This window comes from Ochotona princeps, chromosome 21, assembly GCF_030435755.1.
Source record: "Ochotona princeps isolate mOchPri1 chromosome 21, mOchPri1.hap1, whole genome shotgun sequence".
In the NCBI taxonomy this organism is placed as follows: Eukaryota; Metazoa; Chordata; class Mammalia; order Lagomorpha; family Ochotonidae; genus Ochotona; species Ochotona princeps.
In genome coordinates this window covers 37,258,404-37,280,189 of record NC_080852.1, presented here as the reverse complement: position 1 = coordinate 37,280,189, position 21,786 = coordinate 37,258,404, and the positions used below count along the sequence as shown (strand labels likewise).

Sequence of the window (21,786 nt, the reverse complement as noted above, 5' to 3'; positions counted from 1 at the left end):
ATGATCTGTTGATTGATAGCTCTTAAAGTCTCAGCTCCACTATGGCACAGTGCAGTGTCTTCCAGCTCCATCCCCAAGCAAGTCAAGGGGCGAGTCAGTGTGCTCTGCCCGTCTGGGGAGGTGTGGGGTGACGATGGCAGAGGGTGCGACTGTCGAAGTCCACTAGAGGGAAGAGGGATGTGCTCGGGAAGGATGACCTGGCCTGTCTGTGCAGAATATGATCAACTCCTTATTGTAAAGAGTCACTTTATTTTATTTGAAAGGCAGCATTAAGGGGGGTGGTGGCAGGGGACCCTCTGGGCACTGATCCACTCCCCAAATGACAGCAACAGCCAGATCTGGGCGAGGCCAAAGCCAGTAGCCAGCAACTCCCTTCAGGTCTTCCATCTGGGTGGGAGGGGCCGGAGTGACAGGTTTGTTGGCAGGGAGTTGGATTGGAAGTGGAGCAACCGGGACTTGAACCGTGCTCCTGTGGGATGACAGCAACATAGGTGGCAGCTTGAACCACTGTGGCACAACACCAACTGGCCTGAACTCTACTGAGTCCTGACTTTGAACCTGAGTTCTGATGTTTGTTAGTTGCGTGATTTTTTTTGCTTACCCAAGCCCTGCCATCGTCTGTGGCTCCAGGTGCTTGTGCAGTTTTCCTGTTCCTGTGTGTTTGCTTAGGGCCTGCAGGGGCTGAGCAGTTGTAGCAGTTGCAGGAGCTCAGTTGCTGGGAGACTGGGTCAGGAGCAGACACGACCTTGACTGGGAGGAAAGCTGGACTCAGGCTGGCTGAGCCGTCTCTGTGAGGCCTGAGGCAGGCGGAAGTGTGGTGCTTTTGCAGACCTCCAAGATGGCGAGGTTAGCCGAAGCACAGAGGCCAAGGAGACCAAAAGGAATGCCAAGGTCAGATCTCGCTGAGCTTTAGAGGTCAAGTTTTCATGGAGACATCCAGAATCAAGCTTTCGGCTTAGCCCTCACATCAGTTATTCTGAGAAGTCAAGTCTGTTTTACTTTGCCCCCGCCTGGCTTTACATAAATCTAATAATAGGTAAATGTGCAGAGCCCGTCCAAGTCCTAGTGTAATGCATGGAATCCCTGGGAAGCATTTGAGAAAAGCCAGTTAGCCAGTGTTATCCAGGCTTGCTGGGTGGTGTGTCTCCACTCCCTTCCTCACAGAAGGCTGGCTCTGACCTCTCAGAGCTGAGGCTAGCTAAGGAGGCCCACACTGCTGAGTGGACGAGGTCTTCACTCCAGCAGCAGCAGCAAGCGCTAAGGAGGATGAGTAGAGGATGCTGAGGCAGTGCTGGAGAGCAGGGTGCACACAGGCTAGGGCCGGCAGGGGCAGCTTCCTCAGCAAGATTCCGTAGATTTGCCTTTCCTCGCGTGTTCAGTTATTGCAAAATCCTAGTCTTCGTGCTGGATGTCTGGTGACATTTGTCTCAGGGAAAAAAAATTGAATGATAAGCTTCTTTTAGTTTCTAATTTTGAAATAATATATTCCCTAGAAGATTCAAAGAAAAGTCCCAAAGAGGTCATGAGAGCCCTTCACACAGCCTCGCCTGAGTGACAGATCACGGGGTCAGAGTGGCACCATTTGCACAGTTCCCTTGATGGCTGTTAGCACTTTCAGGGAGCCAGAAGGCAAGCTTCCAGCTTTTGCTCTGGAATACTCTTGACCCACACTAAGCATTTCGGGGCACAGACCTTTCGAGTAACTCGAAGGTCAGCTCAAGAGGGACTCTTAATTTCTGCCTCTGCAGTAGTCCTGGCTTTGCACCTCCTCTCCCACTCCAGCAGGTAGGTGTCACAGTGATGCTTCCCAGCTCCGTTTAAAAACACGGTCATGAGATTACCTGAACAGAACTGCTCTGCTACAAGTACCAAACTGAATGCTGGGGTTGAGTTAATAGAATAAGAAAAAGACTGATGGTTTATAAATCAAATAACTATTTAAGGGACCCCTTTTTTATGGTGAGGCAATAAAATGTAGGATTATGGAGCTACACTCAAGGTTTTAAAACCCAACTTTAAACGTCCGTTCCCAACATTAATGAGCAGCTAGTGCTGGGCTAGCTTCCCCACCGTAAACAATTACACACCCCAACAAAATCCGTGACGCGACCTGGCAGGCATGAGGCACTGCAGTCCCCAGCCGCTGGGAAAGGAAGAATGTATGTTCCATGTTAGTGCCTGCAGGCACTCTGTGGCCCAGGCCCGAGCCTGGCGGGGTCCGAGGAGATGTTCTTGTCTGGACGAGCTGAGGAGACAAGCGTGAAGCCACTGCAGTGGCTGGAATCCGCGGGGCCTCGTGCTGGGCAGCGGGCGGCTGTGCAGGGGAGCAGCTGCAGAAACCTGCCCAGGGAACAGCTCGAGTTTTCAACCACATACTCGGCTGCACATGTGCAAGGTACGCAACCAGGGAATCATAAAGGGATGGGGACACCCTGACAGCACCGTGACAAGACCCCTCTGAATGCTCGGAGCCCTTGCATGGCAGCCCTGAATACCACGGACTGAGGCTCAAGGCTGACACCTTCTAGGAGAAAGTGTCTCAGGGCCGGTGAGCAGCCAAGATCTCCTGGGACCAGTGGCAAAGACCTGGACTTTAACACAATGTGGAGCTTTTTCCCTCCCAACAGGCACCACTGAGAGCGTGGGAAGGTTTGCAGTGCTAAGTAACTTTGATCCAGAATACGTTAAGTCCCTACCATGATGAGGAGAGAAAGGCTGCTTGTTCTTTAAGGGCAGTGAGGGTCTAGGAGTGGCAGCATGAGTAGTCATCAAGGAAACAGGAATGAAAACTGCAGCGATAAATCACTCCAGAGTCACTAACACGACTGGGACTTGGGGGCCGGACAGCGCTGAGTCCCAGGCTGCGGGCTACCCTAACTCTCACACTTTGCTGTCAGAGCAGCCCGAGGGAGGCTGAAAGTACTCCTCCCCGGTGACTCAGAAAAGGTACTTCCAGTACTTCCCTCAAAGAAACCAAACCAGCGCAGCTTTAGTCACATGGTCCGAGCCTGGAAACCCAGATTGCCATCGACAGGAAAATGAATAATAAGAAAATGTGCAAGTCCTGCAAAAAAGGCGGGGTGAACATGCTGTTGGGGTGCACTGTTGATGCTTAACCATGTGGGTAGAACCCCACCCCACACAGCCCAATGCTGAGCATAAAAAAACGAACGAATACTCCAGGAGTTCTGTCGTTGAGGCCTGATTAAGCAAAAGCCCTGTGGCTTGTAAAGTGAGGGCAGGATTGGCTGACAGTGGTGGCAGTTGGCTGGGAGGGGGCATAAGAGGGTGTTGCAGGGCTGTTCTGTGCCTTAGTAGGTATGTGTAGGCATTAATCAGCACAATACAGGATCCAGGATATGTGGACCTGCATGTGTGCCATCTGCATATACACTTAGTGCAAGTTACCCCTCAGCCTGGTTGTTCCTTTGAATCACCTGGGGCAGTGGAGAGGGGCGGGGCTTAGAACATAGCGATGCCTGCAGCCGCTCTCAAGGATTCCAGTTCAAGAGGCTCATGGAGAGAACCCTGGAGACCCAGAACTGAGAGGCTGTGCAGGCGGTTCTGATGTGCCGCTGATGTGGGAAGCGGCTGTGCTGGGGCTTGCTGGTCCCAGCCGTCGGAGTTTGACCCCGTCTGGAAAAGCCGGATCCACTTTCAGGCCCAAATGTCAGCAAGTAAAGATTCATTCAGGTCAGCACGGCTCACGTGGGCAGGGCTCACTGACTTTATCATTGAGAAGGTGAGCATTGGTATCACGTGTTTATGTTTCAGCTTTGGTGCCAATGAAACACCCAGTAGAAATAATTCCATGTAGGCCCAGGCTTCTGCTGTGTGTGGTGCCAGGAAGGCTGTGTCGCTCTGAGGACTGTGGTTGCTGCCCCTGTGGCTGCCCAGTACGGTCTCGGTGCATAGCAGGTGCCTACCTTCCCCTAGAGTGCCAGAGGGTTCAACATGAGCATCCCCATGCCTGGACACCCCGTGAACTTCTCGAGTGTCACCCTGGAGCAGGCCCGCAGCGACGTGCAGCAGCTGGAGCAGCTTATCGAGAGCCATGACGTCGTCTTCCTGCTGATGGACACCCGGGAGAGCCGGTGGCTGCCCACCGTCATCGCCGCGAGCAGGAGAAAGGTAGGGAGGGTGGACATGGGGCTGTGCTCTGGGTGCAAATGCACCATCGCCCCAAAGGGGCAAGGATGACAGCTTCTCCCCATCCCGCTAGGAAAGAGGGGTGCAGCTGGAGCAAGAGCACTCCCTGTCCCGGCACGACTCAGGGCAATGCTTGCTGACCATGCTGTAAGTCCCCACAGCAGGAGGCATGCTGCCCCTGGAGACAGCGGCTTTTTCCCACTCATGCCTGTGTGGTCCCTGACAACTTTGTGGGTCAGCAGTACTGAACTGGCCACTTCATTGTGGTGTGCATCCAGGCTGGAGTAGTACTTGGCTGTTTATGTCTCGTATCCTAGGAATTTAAATAATGTGGAAGGTCCTCCATGCTTGCAGTGAGCTACAGAGTGTTTACCTTAGACTATGCGGAAGCGTGTCTGCTTGTTTGTAGGTGGGTTGGTAGAGGAGCAAGAGTGAGAAAAGATTGAGCTGTCAGTGATTTCTAGGGTGTTTTTCCTTATTTTTCACACTTTCTATGCCATCAGAAATTTTGGAGAATAAGTTATTTTACAACAGAGGAAAGTCCTTAAACCATAAATGGAAGAACTTGTCCTTGTAAATCTGTGTGAAGGGTGGATTGTACTTCAGTAAAATAATCATGGAAAAGGTTTCTGTGGATGGAGCAGAGCTGCACAGTGGTGGGAAGAGTGGCTCAGTTCGCTGGAGATGTCATCTTGTGTACCTGTCTCTGGGCAGGTGGCAGAAAAATCCCCTCTGGCTTCCAGAATGTTCATCTATAAATGGGAGATGTTTCTAGGGGATTTTAAATGAAATTCGAGAGATAGTTTATGTTAAGCACTTGCAAAATCAGCATTGGTTAGCTGTCACCCTCATTAGCATTTGGAGTCTTAATTAATACTCATAGGCAAAAAACAAACTGGAAAAGTTGACCTGATAGTGATTTAGCCACGACTTGGAGTCTGCCGTCTGCTAATACTGTCCTTGTTCCTTGACCCCCCACAGCTGGTCATCAATGCTGCCCTGGGCTTCGACACGTTTGTAGTCATGAGGCACGGCCTGAAGAGGCCGAAGCAGCAGGGGGCTGGGGACGTGTGTCCCAGTCACCTGGGGATGTCCGCCGACCTGCTGGGCACCTCGCTCTTCGCCAACATCCCTGGATATAAACTTGGCTGCTATTTCTGCAACGACGTGGTGGCCCCAGGAGACGTGAGTGGGTTTTGCTGTACTTCCTAATGTTCCCCACGACTATCTTGTGCACTGGGGCCCAGAGCCCCCGCCACCACCACTTATCACTGTCCAGGTGCTGCCTTTTAACAGGGTGGGGCACGCTCATCCTGGCAGGAGCCTGGATTGACACTGTGGGTCGTGCCTTGTTCTGTAGTACAAATGCCACTGGGTACTGCCATTGGGCAAAACTCAGCCAGGAACCCTCACAGACTGGGCTCCTGACAGGCATTCCGCATTGCCTCCTGGGCCTGCCTGGGCAGAGTGCATTCAGTGTGAGGAGTCTAATGCCCCAGATCATAGTCTGGTCTTGATACCCGCCCCCGGGGCCTTCCCAGCTGAGCTTCTAGGCAGGACCCTCTCATTGCTCTGCAGAATGTGAGTGGGTATGGGCTTGCAGGACTTGGTCTGTAAGTATCAGTGTGTCCCATGCAGTGTACAAGACCTACTTACACTAAGGAATTATTGGGTGTGAGTCTGAGACTCAACTTGTGAATTGTGCGCCTTGTATTTTTATCTGGCAACATAGTAGAAGGGGAAGAATGCGTGCCCTACCAGCTCAGGTGCACACACAGGTGTGACACTGGGCGGATGTGACATACTCTCGCTTTCCTGGAGCCTCTGCCCTCCAGTCCAGAGGAAGGGGCTTTTAGCAGAACTGAGAAGAATTTGCAGGGAAACAAACAGAGGTGTTGCTGCACCCCCTCCTGGCTGGCAGAGTATGCAGCCCGCTGTTATTTCAGCCTTGCCAACGAGTAGGCCACTACAGTAATGTCATGTCCATTTGTGAAATGAAATTTTCTCAGAGTTATTCTCCCAACTCCAAAGTTTCCCCAGAATCAGAAGCTTAGGGTTTCTTGGGTCCACCCGATGAAGGCTTGGGTTTGGAGCCCTGTTGTGGCCATGCCCTGGGACCCTCAGGTGGTGAGATGCCTCTGTTATGAGAGCTCATGGGAGGACCCCAGGCAGCAAACTGGTTGCTGAGTTGAGATCCCAGCTGAGAATGGCAGGCCAACTCCTCTGCCCCTGTGAAATCACGCTTCTCTCTGCCACTGCTAATCTCCAGGCACGGGGAGTTGAGTTGGCCAGAGAGCCATGTTCTCCACCCACGAGCAGCTCAGTCTTCCTTTAGGGGTACTAGTCCCACATCTTCTGGCTACTTAGGCTGCTAACCTTTCGTAGAATGTTGTCTCATTTGGTTACATTTTATTTACCTTTTTAAATTTTTGTTGTTGTTTATTGGGGCCAGTGTTATGGCACAGTGGGTTAAACCACCACTTAAAATACTTCTTAACGTTTTATATCTCAGTGCCAGTTCAAGTCCCAGTCACTTTGCTTCCAATGCAGCTCATTACTTATGCACCTGGCAGGCAGTGAGTGATGGCCCGAGTGCTTGGTTCCTGCCACCCACATGAAGACCAGGTGGAGTTCCTAACTCCGGGCTTCCATCTGGCCCAGCCCTTGCTGTCGCAACCAGTAAGGAAGTGAACCAGCCAGCAGAAAGTCTCTCTGCTTCTGTCACTCCGACTCTTATGTAAATACATGCATCTTTAAATTTTTATTTATTTGAGAGAGTGTGTACTCCCACGCATCCACTGGTTCACACTCCAGGACTGGGCTGGGCAAAAGCCAAGAGCTGGAAACTCAAATCCAGGCCTCTCAGCTGGATGGCAGGAACCCAAGGACTTGAGGCATTGCCTGCTGTCTGCCAGGGTGCGCATTGGCTGGACACTGGAATCTGGAATGGAGCCAGGCTTCAAACCCAGACACTCCACTTGAGATGCCTGCAGTGTCTTATCTTCCAGGCCCAGTGTCCGCCTCTTCTTCATCTGCATGCTCCCAGCTGGTGATAGGATTTACAGCTGGCCCTGCCTTGCTGACCCTGAGTGCTGTGCCCAGCTACAGGTGCACGGAGTAGGGCTTCCCGCACACACTGGTGGTTGTTTCTCCACAGTCCACTCGAGACCGGACCTTGGACCAGCAGTGCACCGTGAGCCGCCCAGGACTGGCCATGCTTGCCGGCGCGTTGGCAGTGGAGCTGATGGTTTCTGTTCTGCAGCACCCAGAGGGGTGAGTTTGCCACTTGGAGACGGTGGTTAAGCCAAAGACTCAGTGTGGAGTGTGGGTCGCTCTGAATCTCTGTCCTCCAGGATCTTCCTTCCATCTGATTCCCCTGTGGATTTTAGTACTCTTCTTGTCCTTAGAAAATAGTACTGTAGTGCCAGTTCTGCACCCTTCTGCAGTTGAATCTTGACTTAATTGGCAACTCTTAAAAAGGAAGAATAAAAAAGATGGGCAGTGGCCTTAGGACTTTCGTGGTCTGATCCTCTTAGTCCTGGACGTTGGTAAGGCAGCCCTTGACACGTTCTGTAAGAAGCGTCTCCAGCACTTGTAGAGACCTGTGACCTCACCGAGTGAGGCTTTATCTGGTTTGCCAGCAGTTTAGAGAAGCGTGTTCCAGAACCGGCTCTGAATGGCCATCAGGGATGCGCGTTCCTTCCTGCTGTTCTCTCATCTGCTCTTAGCTTCCTTCTTAGGAGCACAGACATGAGCTGGCTGCTGTGCCTGAGCTTTGCTTCTGCATTCCTGTTTAGGAGAAAGGCGTGAGTAGCAGATCAAAGCTGAGAGTTGACTCTACCTCCTTCTTAAAGATTTTATTTATTGTCGAAGAGGCAGAGAAAGAAGAGAGAGAGACAGAAAGAGAAGGATACCCTGCCCACGTAGTCACTCCTTAGATGTGCACGGTGGCTGGGTGAAGCCGGGAGCCAGGGGCACCATCTGGCTACTCCACATGCATGGGGGGAACCTAGTTACACCTGAGCCATCACCATGGCCCTCCCAGGGCTTGCATTAGCAGGAAGCTGGAGTCGGGAATCAGAGCCAGGTTCTGTGATACCTTAACTGCTAGACTTACTTCTCCACCAAGTTTGCCTTCTTTCAAAGAACTTTCCAGAAAGGTGCACCTGCTGATTTTAACTTGTATCACAAGGACACTCCTGCCTGCCAAAACAAACAAAAATAGAACTGAGAGTAGAGGGTCGTGACACTTTACCTCTGGATACAGAAGCTAGAATGTGAGAAGCTAGAATGGAACCACCACAGTGCCCACACATTCATTTCTTAAAATCCTTTCTGTATTTCAAAGCCTGGGAGTCTTTGGAATTCACTTGGTCTTGCTAGCATTTTTTGGTTTTTGTCGTTTGTGAGTTGCCAGCCTGCAGGGCATTTTCCTTCCTCCTGGTGAATCCCCTCAGTATTTCCTTGACAAACACCTAGTGGCAAGTCCATTTCCATTTGTCTCTCTGGAAACAAATTGTCTCTGTGTTGGAGAGCGATTTCCTCCTGCCAGGTAGACTTGCAATTGGAGAGTCCTTCTCCTCCCACACTTGTAGAGTTGAATGCAGTGTATCTGGCCGCCTCTGTCCTCCAAGGTAGGAGCCGCTGGTCTCTCTGCCCCTCCTTGGAGGCAGTTCTCCACCCTCCTGTCATCCTCGTGGTTCTGGGTCATCCCTCAGAGGCTCGTCTGTGCCGGGCCCACGTAAGTCTTTGTTCTGATGGTGCCCGCCATGCCTGTCCCCTGCGTAGCCGGCGGCAGACCTGCCATCACGGAAGGTCCTCAGTCCTCCGCTGAGAACATGGCTGCTTTCTTCTCCAGGCTTCAGTTGCCAAGTGTCCTGCAGGGCATTTTCTGATTTTTAAAATGTTAGTCCATCTTAATTTTGTGTGAAAAGCAGAGAGTCAGAGGCAGAGATCTGTTATCCGCACATGTGGGAACACCCACAATACCAGGCCTGGACCATGGGAAATCCAGGAGCCCAGAACTTGGTCTGCACCACGTGGGCAGTGGGGACTCAGGGCTTTGAGCAGTCATCCGCTGTCTCTCAGGGTGCATCAAAAACACGCAGTCCCGGGCCCGGCGCGGTGGCCTAGTGGCTAAAGTCTCTACCTTGGATGTGCCAGGATCCCATATGGTCGCCAATTCTAATCCCGGCAGCCCCACTTCCCATCCAGCTCCCTGCTTGTGGCCTGGGAAAGCAGTCGAGGATGGCCCAAAGCCTTGGGACCTTGCACCCGTGTGAGAGACCCAGAGGAAGTTCCTGGCTCCTGGCTTCGGATCAACTCAGCTCCAGCCATTGCGACCACTTGGGGAGTGAATCATAGGACGGAAGATCTTCCTCTCTGTCTCTCGTCCTCTTTGTCTAGCTGACTTTGCAATAAAAATAATAAATAAATCTTAAAAAAAAAACCAGGCACTCCCACAGGGGCTGGTGCCACCTGAACCACTGTGCCCAGTGCCCAGCCCTCTTTTCCTGTGGGTTTTTTCCCTGCTGTCCTATTTTGATTGACCAGTGCGTGTGACAACAGGCTGTTTTGACCACAGTGCTGTGCTGTCGGTAAGACAGGCTGGAGAGAATCGAGTTTTAAAGATTTGTTTTTCCAGTGCTCAGAAAGTCAGTGTGTGCAACCCCACCAGGATATTGTGGTTACCGTGCCGCTTGGAGCTTCTCTGGTCTCCGCACTCTTGTGGCTGCGGACATGACTGGCCTAGAGCCGAGGGTCACTTGAGTGTGAGCAGCCATTTTGTCTTTTCCAGCCTTTGCCATCTGCCTTAGCTGCCCCTCTTGTTTCCGTGTCATGCCAGCTACTGACAGGAAAAATTTGAGATACAGATTCTGAGAACTGGTCGACCTGGCCCCTGTCTACCTCCTCTCCCCAGCCCTGGGCTCACCCTGTCCTGGGTGGGTCTCTCCTGGGACCAAGGTGGGTGTCCCACTGTTGTTCATGGACAGGGACACTAAGTAATTTCTCCTTCCTCCACTTCTAGAGCATTCATATCCTTTCAGGAAACTGAGTTTTCTACTCCAGAGTCAGTGTAGAAATGCGAGATGGTGTTCTGCAAGATCATCTTGGAGCAAGAGACCTGGTGGTTATTTGCTTTTCATGCACAAGGTGCCATGCCAGGCCGTTGGCTAACATACTCCTAACTGGTGCCACTCACCATGTTCCCGTCTTAGAGATGGGCTGCCTGACGCCCACAGGAGCTGAGCTGCTTACAGAGGTTACGAGCTGTGGCCTTTCCAACTCCAGACCATGGACTCTGTCTTGTTCTTCTGCCCTCCCTCCTGGGGACACTTGGGTTTTGCTGGCTTATGCTGCCAGGCCAGGGTGTTTGGATCAGCCTCCCCCTGCTCCACAGACAGCCGCCTGGCCATCCTCATGTGGGCTCTGCATAGGTGTTTGTGATGCCAGCAGCTCTCATTTCCTATCCTCAGGGGCTACGCCATCGCCAGCAGCAGCGACGACCGCATGAACGAGCCTCCAACCGCCCTTGGCCTTGTGCCACACCAGGTTAGTGTTGGGGGAGTGGAGCCAGGGCCCTGAACCCTTGTCCCCTAGGGGCAGGGTCATCGGTCTCCCGGTCCACCAGTGCAGCCCATTTCCAATCCACCGCATTCCCTCCTCCAGCTGGAGAGACAGAAGTGTTCCAGTCTGTGGGCTGGGGACAAGGAGGCTGTGTGAACAGAGGCTCAGAACCATCCTGCAAGTCTCCCATGTAGTCACTTGCTGATGAGCAGCCTCATTGTGTGGTGAAAGAGCTGGCCCGGAATGAGCCAGCCTATGGCTTAAATGCCAGGCCTGCAGCCAGGTGGTCTTCCCTGGCCAGGCCACTAAACTACCCCGAGCCTTCATCCCATCACCCCTGCTGCTATGAACAGCACGAACACCGTGTGGTGGCTGTGGAGACGGGAAGCGATAGGAGGAGGGGCTCACACAATATGCAGTGTGGGTCCTTGGCAGGTGCCACCTGCCCTGCCGTGACCACAGTCACCATTCTTACTTGACCCAGTGGAGAGGCTTCATGGGTTAGTCGTGAGAAAACCATTGGGAGCGTGCGGCGTCACCACAAAGCAGGATTTGTTTTCAGGAGGAGACTCCAGGGCGTTGTCTGGAAGCTCTATCCCGTTAGGGTGGCCAAGGGCCACAGCAGGGTGAACCTGTGGCCCTCACGCAGCCCCCTTAGAGGCCTTCCTTGCTGCATCTTCGGAGGAGCCAAGAGGCGCCCCAGTCCAGCCTCATGTTCTGTGCATGGGTTTCGATCTGAAAAGTGAATGCTGGCTCCGCCAGTGCAGCCTTGACCTTGTCCCCAGTCTCATCTGGGCACGCTCAAGGACACACAGAGAGGAGCAGGGCAGCTGACCCCACTCTGGCTTGTTTCCCTCTGTCCACCCTTGGCTCTCTGGGACAGCCTCGTCACTCTCTGGTGGAGGATGGCCTTCCGGTGGTGGAAGGACTTGTACCAAGTCACACATGGAGCCCCAATCCAAACCCAAATCTCATCTGAGCGTAGAATCAAACAGAAAGGAGAAAAAGATCTTCCATCCACCAGTTTACTCCCCAGGGCTGGACCAGGCTGAAGCCAGGGACCTAGCACTCCATCCTGGTCCTCCCATGCAGGTGGAGGGCCCAAGCACTGGGATCATCCTCTGCTGCTCTTCTCAGGCGCATTAGCAGAAGAGGAGCAGTCCTGGCTGTTCCGGCATGAACCAGGATGTTGCTATTGCAGGCAGCAGCTTAACTTGCTGAGCCACACCAGCCCCCAAACTTGGCCCTCTGATTGGGCTTTTCTGGCACTTCTGTGAGTGGACAGAGCCTTGGACTGCGTGTTGGGGAGCATAAGCTTCCGGTCACTGCCCTTCTGTCTTGTGCTCGCCACCCACAGTGAGCCATCGTGTTGCATCTCACTAAAAACAGTGCTTTGCTTTGTGGCCAGGCTGATGGCAGAGGAGGCCGTGTAGACCCCAGGCGCCCCACACACGTGACTTTCTGCGGCCCCACGCAAGCTGGCCTCTGTTTGACACCCCTGTGATGCTTCCCCACCACAAATTCTGAAGCAGGACCCGCCAACCCTGGAGTCGGCAGCGTCTCACCAGGCAGCTCACTCCCAGGCTGCCCTCCGCTCTTCTGGGCCCTGCGTCTCACTTAGGGCCCGTGCCAGTCTCCCTGTCTTCCCCTGACTTGGGCATGCGCTCCCCTCTGAAAAGGGCCTGGATTGAATATGCAGCCACGTCCCTGCAGCTTCAGACCTCTGTGTTAGCTCACTGCACTTGTGGGGGTTTTTGGTGCCAAGGCCTGAGGGCAGAATGGTCCCCTTAGAGCAGAGACCAGCATCAAATGCCCGTGCCCGTGTTTTCCGACTGCTATGGCAACCAAGCCCTCCTGCCAGTGTTTGTCACCCGCCAGCCCTTCCAGTTCTCTCCCTCCTTCTCAAATGTCGGAAGGATTATTTCAGTGCTTGGCTACATCTTTATTGTGGCCTCTCCAAGACTGAAGAATATAGCACAGCCATATATGGGAAAAGTCCTGTGGGTGCGTGTGTGTCTGTGTGTGCGTGTGTGTGTGTGTGTGTGTGTGATTACTCACATTATTTCAAGTTTCAAAAGCCTTTATTTTTAGCTCCTTTCTAAAAAAGAAAGCGGAAACACAACTTTGCAAATCAGTCAGCATTGTGTGGTCCCCATTTATAGGCTTCAGAAAGCTTTGGATTGCCCAGAGAGGAGCGAGTCTGCGAATGCCCCTGTGTGTTGATGAAGGGAGTGGTTGTCTCGATCATCTCCACCAGGACACTGGGCTGTGTCGCAGTGCCCACTGCGGACTCCCGAGACAAACTGCACAGCCTGAGCAGGCCCCTTCATTTGCTTTGTATGCAGAGAACGGCCAGCCAAGTTCCCAGGCCCAGTCCTTGTAGGTTCCCCAGAGGAGATTTATTCACTGCCTGAGTGCCAAGAGGAAGAGTAGAACTGGGTCATCTCCCGCAGCACGCTGAGACCCGCAGGCCCCGCCTGCCGCTCACTGTGTGACATGGAAGGCTCCTGGACACCGTGTGCCCTCTGCCCCCTGCTTCCTCTCGGCCAGGACTGCCCACAAGCCTGCAGACTTTGCAGTTGCCCTCTCTGGGGGCCCCTCAGGCAGAGTTTGGCGAAGTACGGAAGTTGTGAGTGGGCCGCTGAGACACAGCAGATTTCTGACTGAAGGAGACTGCCTATTGAGTCTGAAAACCATGGGAAAAAAAGCCATTTTAGGTGAAAAACCAGGCTTAGGGGCTCCTGGCTTCTTGTTGCCTTTTCCCTTCGAGCCCAGTGTCTGTGGCGTAGGGTGTGTAGGCGGCAGCCTGAGGATGAGCCCCGTCCCGCCTGGGCAGAGTTGCTTCCAAAAGTCATTTCACTGGCACATGGAGTGCACTCAGCTAATCACACAGGTCCTCCAGCAGTCCCGGAATGATCAGCACAAATCAGATGTCCCTAGGAACCCCCAACCCCTCATGCTTCTTCACACAGAGCACCTCCAGGCTCGGCCACACAGGAGACATTTCTCTGCTTTGGCGTTTTCTGCAAACAGGGTCACCTGGTATACCCTCTGGGTGGTGCTGGCTGCTTTTGGAGAGAGTACTTGGTCCTGGTAGAGCTTAGAGCAGTGCTGCTGTTCTCCCTGCTTGCGGTAGGCCGGGATCTTTGATTTCAACATAAAGGAAAGGCAAGAAGTTGACTCTGCTGGCTGCTGATGGCGGCGGAGCGCTGCAGGGCCAGCTGCTTTCTGGTTCTTTGGTGGGAGTCGCAGGTCTGCAGCAGTCCAGGCCACTCCTGGTGTCTCTGGGAAGAAATCCTGCCCATGAGGGGAATTAGCAGCCCGCAGGCCTGTCAATCCACTGAGAAGGGTAAACACTGGGCACCCAACGACTGCCATCCATGCCATGCGATCCTTAGTATAGCAGGCAGCCAAGCCCCGCACCATTTTTTGTCTTTTGAGTCAATGTACCCTTGGTTCTAATGATGAAGAAAGAGCCAGAGTGTGTGTTCCCTTCTCTGCGATTGGACCAGCCAGCTTCTCACAGGCTCTGAAATTCTTTTGTAGAGTCCAGTTTCAGGAAGTGGGACAAAGGCAGAACTAGGACAGGGTCCCGGGTAGGCTGTGGCCTGGTGTATCTGTCAGATTGACGCTGAGGGGAGCCATGGGCCCCGGGGGTCTCAGCCTGCTCAGACATGTCCCCATGTCCTCAGGCCTTTTCCTCTCGCCCAGCTCATTACCACCCAGCCTGGATGTGCAGGAGGGGTTTTGGAAGAGAGGGGCACGGAGTACATTCCACAGCACTCTCCTCTCCTGGTCCTGAACCCCTCAGAACAACGGCAGCAGAAGCGGCCAGGAAAGTGGGCACCCCAGCCGCTGTGACTTGTGACCCCTTTTCCTGTGTCCCTCCCCATGTCCAGCTGTCTGCTTTGCAGATGGTGCTGTCTCCATGTCAAGCATTGTCAGGCTCAGGGAAGGGAAGTGGCCGGCACAGGGCCTGTTTCCTTCTGCAGTCCTCTGAGGTGTAGATGTCCCTCCAGCCACATGGATGTGCCAGTCCTTATGCTGGCAGGGAGGCCCCGAGTCTCCACTCCTCAAGGCTGGACACTTTCTAAAGAACAGAAGTTTCCTCAGCTCCACTGTGGGGACTGAAAGACCATTGAATCCACCCCTGGAGAAGAAACTGGCCTTGGGCTGAAGGGGCCGAGCATGGGCGGCGTAGCCTATAGCAACCCCCAGCTGCCAGGACTACCTGGGATCCTGCAGGAACTTTGTTAATCCCTCAGAGATCACATCTAATGGCCATACTTCAACTCCCAGTTCCACCACACTGGGGACCAAGCCTCCCACCAGTGACCTGGGGTAAGGTATGCAAGGCCTGTGCTTCCTCGTGAGGCCATAGAAGGAAGGGCCGGGTTCTAATGACAGGTGGCCTCAGAGCTCACAGCAGAGCAGACTGTAACCCAGCTCTCATAGTAGGTGGCATCACTTGGTCCCCTATCAGAGCTGCACACTGTTAGGGGGCTCCTTGTGGGAGCAGCCTGAAGGCTTGTGGTCATACACATCCAATTGGGACCCCAGCTTTGCCTCCCAGTTTCACCCATACATCCATTACCTCCTCCGGCAGGAAAGTTGGTGTCAACCCTTGCCACTTGTCACTCAAAATTTGGGCAGGTTCTATGTCTTCTGTTCACCATGTACTAAGTTCCTGGAATCCAGTCACAGTCCATTTCCTAAACCCTAGCCTGGTCTGGACGCACAAGAGAAATTTAAGGACATTGGTCTTGGGTTTCTCCTTCCTTTTAATTCAAGGGGAAGTTTATCCCACCGCCTGAAAAGGATTAGAGAACCTTCTAGAACTCCAGGAGTGGTGAGTGGGCAACAGTTTAACTCTCTTCGGCATTGTTTTCTGAGGACACGACCGGCTCATTCCCAGCTTAGTTCTTGTGCTGCCTTGGGGACTCCTGGTCACGAACGAGAGGCTGGTTGCTGGTGGTGGCCAAAGCTGTTACTGCTGTGGTGTGCCTAGGGTTTCACTATGCTGAATGCTGCATTTTGGCCTTGCATTTGATTAGGATGCTTTTCAACATCCGAGATTGGCATGGAGTTTGGATTGCAAACTCTCAGGTTGTCTGGAAGTGGCCGTTCACGGTGCGGCTGCAGCCATGCCTTCTCAGAGCAGCTGTCCGCTAGTGGACGCTGGCTCTTAGCTTGGGTGACGCTGGCCGGGTGACTCTCCCTCAGCATCATGGAAGTGATACTGGGCTGAGGTGGTACCCGGATCCGTGGGTTTTGTAGTCAACATGGCAGAACTGACGGCAGATGAATAAAACCACCTGAGGTGGGGAAGCTTGCTGGGGTGTTCTCTCAAGACCCCTGCTCTCTCCCTTCTTTCCTGTTTACCTCTTCCTGGTGTTTCAGTGTTTGTGGCCAGGCTTTAGTGCTAGGAAGAACAGAATTCAGACTCCTGGTTTTGTGGCTTGGTCGTTGTAAAACCTTGGGCCAGCCTGGTTCCTCGCCAGAGCTGGGATGCCTCCTGTGGCGAGTGCAGCAGTCACACAGGACAGTAGTAAGTAAAGGTGAGCCACCGTCGCTGCCCACGGGGGACAGCAGTGCTGGGCCCCATCCCTTCCCTGCACCGGTCTTTCCCACACTGGTCTGGGACACGCCTCCCTGCTCGGCGGCCAGGGCCAGCACCGAGGGGGAAGGTGCTCTGAGTCTGTGGAACTGGAAGACCTGAAACTACTGGACTGAAGTTGGGGACCCCAGCTGGGATGATGGGGCTATTTGATCTCCAGCTCATGGGTAGCAGGAAGGCACTGGAGGCTGAGGCTGCCAGAGGAGTTGTGAGGACTCTTGGAGTAACACTGGGCTTGTTAAGGCCTCCGTTGAAAGGCAGCCTCATCCTGGGCCTCAGCACCTGACCTTACTTAAGAAACACCTCGGGAGCCATTTCTAATTGCACCTGTGCCAAGCCACTCAGCCTCTGCTTCCCGCTGCTGCCGGAACGCGCTGCTGTCGGTGGTGCCCTGTGGGACTGCGCGTGTCATCCGTGAGGTCTGTGAACACAGCTTTGTGTCTCGTGTGCTCACGCACGGCTTATGTCTGCCAAAGGGCCTTCGATATCACCTCCTTGATCCTCCCACAGCCAAAGCAGGTGTCCCTGCGGGGGAGCCTGCGGATGCTGATGAGGCAACAGGTGTGCCTCATGGAGCCCTTCTGCGCATGTGCCATACTGCGACCGGCGCGCGCGTGAGTTACGCTCCGCCATGTTCTTCCTCAGCCGTCGCCCTGTGTTCCCTCCTCACGGTGAGGCGGACTCCTGCCTTCTGAGGCCCTCTGAGCCAAGCTCTGGCGGGAGCCAGGGCACCACTGTTCCCCGGACGCTGAGTGGCCAAGGTTGTGGCTCTTCTAGGAGCGATTCTCATTGCCAGGTGTTTTTATTTTTAACTACTCGGGGTGGCACCGATACACGTACTGTGGGGCTGCTTTCAGCCTAGAGGCTTTTCTTGGTCCTTGAGGGCTGCCCAAGGCCGCCCCTTGGGGGGCGGGCCGGGGGCTCCTCCGTGCCCTGTGTGCCGTTCTGGAAAGTTCTCGGTCACCTCTGAGCCTGATGGATGGTGTACAGGAGCCACACGCCCGCCGCCTGGGCCCCCCTGTGCCCTGCCGGCAGCCACAGTTTTGTTTCTTCCTCAGGTGGTTCTTAGTTGGGAGGAAAAAAGCTCCGTGTCTGTTTTCAGTGTGTGAGGAGCAGGCGAGGTCTGGGCTTCACGTGTGAAGGAGTAAACCTGAGGGGGGCAAAGAGGATGCGGAAGGAGTAGCTGAGCGGAAGTTAAATGGTTGCTTGAAAACGTTTTAAAGAGGAAGCGTGGGAGTGAGGTTGCCGTTTTCCCCTGTCTTGTGTCACTGTGTACTGTTTTGTCGTAGAAAGGGTCTTAAGCTGTTGTGTACCCAGCCTGTTCTGAGGAGAGATGGTCCAGGGTGGGAGTTGGGCGGAGGGGATAGGCCGGGTCCTGAACTGAGGAGAAAGCACGGTGACACGGTGACACGGTGGCACCAGCCGCCGCCTGTGAACGTCAGCCGGCCCGCTGAGCCGGTCGGTGCGTGGCACGTCCCTCGACCCAGTGTCGTGCGTGAATCATGCATGCCACTGCTGCGAATGGGCCTAGTCCCTGCAGTGTCCCGTCCGCCTGGAGGGAGACCTGGGGCTTGCTCTCACCTACCGGGTTCGGTTCCAGAGCTTGCTTCCAGGAAGGCCGGCTTGGAAAAACACTGCAGACATGTTGTTCTGTGCCCCCTTGGACGCGTCTGAGAGGCCAGGGTGAGTGGCTGCCCACAGGCTGGGCACAGGTGTTGCTGGCCTACTGGTCTGTGAGCCGGGGCCTCTGCCGTGTGAACGCATTTGTGAGGGTTTGCGGCATTTGGACTACACAGGGTTTGGGTTGTCCTGGAATTTGTGTGTGCTGAAGGAAAGTTTTGTTCAAGTTCCAAGTATTGCAGTTTGATGTGTTTCTTGTTGGACTTAGGGGTTGTGCAGCCTGTGCAAACTTGGTGTGTCCGTGACCCTGGGGACGGTGCGGGCAGGACTCCAAAGCAGGGGTTTTCTGATGGTTTATCTGTTCAGCACAGATGTGCTGGAGTTAGCAGGCTTTGGGTCATTGGTGTTCGACTTGTTCATTCACTTCTTAGTTGCCTTAGCACACCACTGCGGTGTGTGCATCAGTACAGCTAGTTCAACTTGTATGCTGACCACTAAAAGCAAGAGTGAAAAAATACAAAACATAAACTAAATTAGCACAGCACACAAGCTAATCCTCAGAGGGCCCCGAAGGAGCCAAAACAGTCTTGCGGAGAACAACAAGTTGAAGGCCTCAGACCTGCAGTCCTACACTTATCCCAAAGCCCCAGTGTGGTTGGTGGCGTAGCAAGTAACGTTGCTGCCAGGGACACTGGTTTGTGTCCCAGCTGCTTAGCTCCCTGCTAAAGTTGGAAAAAGCTGTGGAGGTGGCCCAAGCGTTTGAGTCTTTGCCCCTCACCTGGAGACCTGGAAGAGGCTCCTGGCTTCAGCCTGACACTGGCCTGGGCACTGCAGCCTTCCGGGAAATGAGCCAGTGGATAAAAGAACTGCCTTCCTCCCCACCCCCCACTCTTCTGTAATCCTAACTAACAGATAAATCTTAAAAATGCTGTAGTCAACAATGTAACACACGCATCTGGACAGATGTAGAGACCAGTGGCATGGTGAGTCCAGAACCAAACCCGCGTGTCTATGGTCAGCTGATTACAGTTCAGGAAAAGATTTAGCTTAGTTTATTATTACTTTTACTAACACTGCCAGTAAAACCAGATTTCTCTGAAAAACATGACACTGGATCCTTATTTCATACACTACAAAAACTAACTCAAGACACCACAGACCTACGTGGAAGAGCTGATTGCTGTTCCGGTGTCTGAGCGTTCATGCTTATGCCTGGCACTGGCTCACATCACTGTATCCTGAGACATGGGAGACCAAGAGGTGCTCAGAGGGCCACAGGGAGGCTTGCCCAGTCCCTCCCAGGTCGCTTGCCTGCGACCTCTTTGACCTGGGACCACCTTGAAGTCACAGGGCAGCTGAGAGACTTTGAGACAGCTGTTATGTGGGTGGGGATCTCCCCGGAGGGCAGTGCACCTGAGGAGGGAAGTGTCTGAGTGGGTACAGGGGGCTGTGGTTGGTAGGATGGCTAACAGTGACAAGGGGCATGGCTTCTTTTTGGCTGCCCAGTTGAGGTTGCTAATGCTGTGACGGGAGCTAAGGTGACCTACTGGAACTGTGCTATCCTGAGAGAGGGAGGGGAAAGGAGAAGGGAGGGAGCCAGCCAGCTTTGGAGTCGGATCTTTGAAGCTTTGCCCTGTCGCTTCCTGAGTCCCTCAGCCAAGTGCCTTCAATCTTCTGAGCCGGAGCTTTGTCAACACAAAATGGAATAGTTGGCAAGGTTAGAAATTAATTCACGGGATGTTCGTCTTACCTTATGTTGTCTTACTGTAGATGTGGACGCCTGTGGAAACTTTGAGTTTTGCCTTTAATATTCTTAATAAAAGGCTCTTACGGTAGATTCTACAGGTTAAAAAGATACCTGTGTTGATGATCTGGTTAGGTATGCAGATACAATATCGTGAATAGATACAGCACTGGAAGTGAGTGTGGCCACGAGGACAGTTGTAGTTCATGAGTGTGTGCACTAGGTGGTGCTGTTGCCCCAGCAGCTTGGGGGCCATGTCACACCTTTCCCCTGAAGGGAGAGATGGTGTGTGTGGAGGGCTGCGTCTGCCCGCCCTGGTCCCTGGCCTCCCTAGCCTCAAATCGCCCAAGTGCTCACCTACCCCATATTCACCCGCCACTTCCACAGGAGAGACACCATTTCTGTCCTGTCAGAGCCCAGGTGTGCTTTTCCCAGACATGATCACCCCCAGCATGATGTGAACTGTTCATTTGCTTTTCAGATTCGGGGATTCCTGTCCCGGTTTGATAACGTCCTTCCTGTCAGCCTGGCGTTCGACAAATGCACAGCCTGTTCTTCCAAAGTAAGTCATCCCACCTCTCAGGGCCCCATGGATCTTCCTCCCACTGCAGCCCTGTGGCCAGAGCCCAAGGACCAAGCCAGGCCTTTGTGTGGGGCAGATATGGGGCCACCCACATGGAAACTTTGTCCTCCTCTCTTTGTTTTATTGTTACCAAGAAAACAGCCTGAGATGGGTTAACAGGCAGTGGGCAGAGAGCGTCTGAATTGGGGGTCTCAGCTGTGGGTCAAGGTCTGCATCACGGTCATTATGACTGGGTCTCCCACCCTCTCCAGAGAGTTCCGCCTTGGCACGGAACAGCTGTGAGGCCTGGCTCCATGGATGGAGTGGGGGTGGGGGTTGCAGGAAGCACCCCAGCTACGCCACCTATGGAAATGCACAGTGACAAAGAAAAGGAGATTAGGGGCCTGGAGGGGAGTGATGAAAGGGCCCTAGGGCTTTGATCTTCCAGGGGCTCTGAAAATAGAGCTGGGCAGTAATGGGAACCGCCTGCAAAGTGGCCTAGCCAGTTTTGTGTGGATACTGTCTCCGAGGAGCAGTTTCCTGTTGGGTGTCCCACTCAGTGGCTTCACCTGGGCCAGTCAGTGTGAGGGTGGCACAGCCATGCGCATTCTGGGCAGTTTCTGCAAGAATCGAGTGCAGGTTTGGTGAACACTGTGGGTCAGTTTGGCCAAGTGTGGATACTGCTCAATAACGTGTTTTTGCTTCAAACGGAAGCAAAACTTGTGCCGTCACTCCGCACTGCGGGCACCCGTGCTGCAATGGGGAACAGTCCTCGCAGGGAACGCTTCTCCCTTGCCTGGGAGACCCCTGTGCAACTCTCCCTGGCAGTAACAGTGTGGGGCTTGTGTAGTTTTTAGGGCGGTGTTCCCCCCTTTGAATGGCTGAATTGATGGTCTCCAAGGAATTTGTCAGGGTTGACTTTCGTATTGGAACTGTTTGGCCCCGTGGGGCCTGAAGTCTGTGGGTCAGTGAGGCCTGGACAGCTGGCTCCCTGACTGTGGTACCAGCCCCCCTCCTTCCTCCTGGCACTTCTCCTTCAGTCCACCTGGGGGCGCTATTGGTCACACCCACCTGCCAGCTGGAGCTCCTGGTCATTGTTCTTAGAAGAGAATGGCTCTATGTCTCTTCCACGCTCACAGTAAGCATTGGATTAAACACAGGTATCACTTGTAACTTTTTTCCCCTCCCCTTTTGCTGGTACAATTATTTCCTGTTAGTGGTTATCCGGGAGCCCTGTTTTACATAAACAGGCCACACGCGCTAATGCAAGCTGACATGGGTGTTCACAGCCGCGCGATTCCCATGGTGATCGCGTTTCATGTGGTCTGGGTGTTGCGTTTCTCCCGTGCTGGAAAGCTCGCCTCGCTGCAGTGCACACTTCCTGCCTGTTGCAGCACAGCGGCTGCTGGCCGGCCAGCTCCTGGCCTGGCACAGGAGGCGTTGTCTGTCTGCTTGGGGACCACAGACCAAGTCACCCTCCATCTCTCAGCCAGCCTGTGGGTGCTTCTTGACGCATGCCCAGCATGG

General features: G+C 53.7%; 1 protein-coding gene across 3 annotated transcripts in view; it reads left to right on the top strand.

Moving 5' to 3' along the window:
• ATG7 (autophagy related 7) overlaps nucleotides 1–21,786 on the top strand; it is a 158,582-nt gene that overhangs the window by 57,662 nt on the left and 79,134 nt on the right. For all 3 annotated transcript variants that reach the window (XM_058678810.1, XM_058678811.1, XM_058678809.1), the window contains 5 exons: nucleotides 3,937–4,131; nucleotides 5,131–5,334; nucleotides 7,307–7,422; nucleotides 10,626–10,701; nucleotides 20,179–20,259. In XM_058678810.1, the coding sequence (XP_058534793.1) occupies nucleotides 3,937–4,131; nucleotides 5,131–5,334; nucleotides 7,307–7,422; nucleotides 10,626–10,701; nucleotides 20,179–20,259 (672 nt within the window). The remainder of the gene's footprint in view (nucleotides 1–3,936; nucleotides 4,132–5,130; nucleotides 5,335–7,306; nucleotides 7,423–10,625; nucleotides 10,702–20,178; nucleotides 20,260–21,786) is intronic.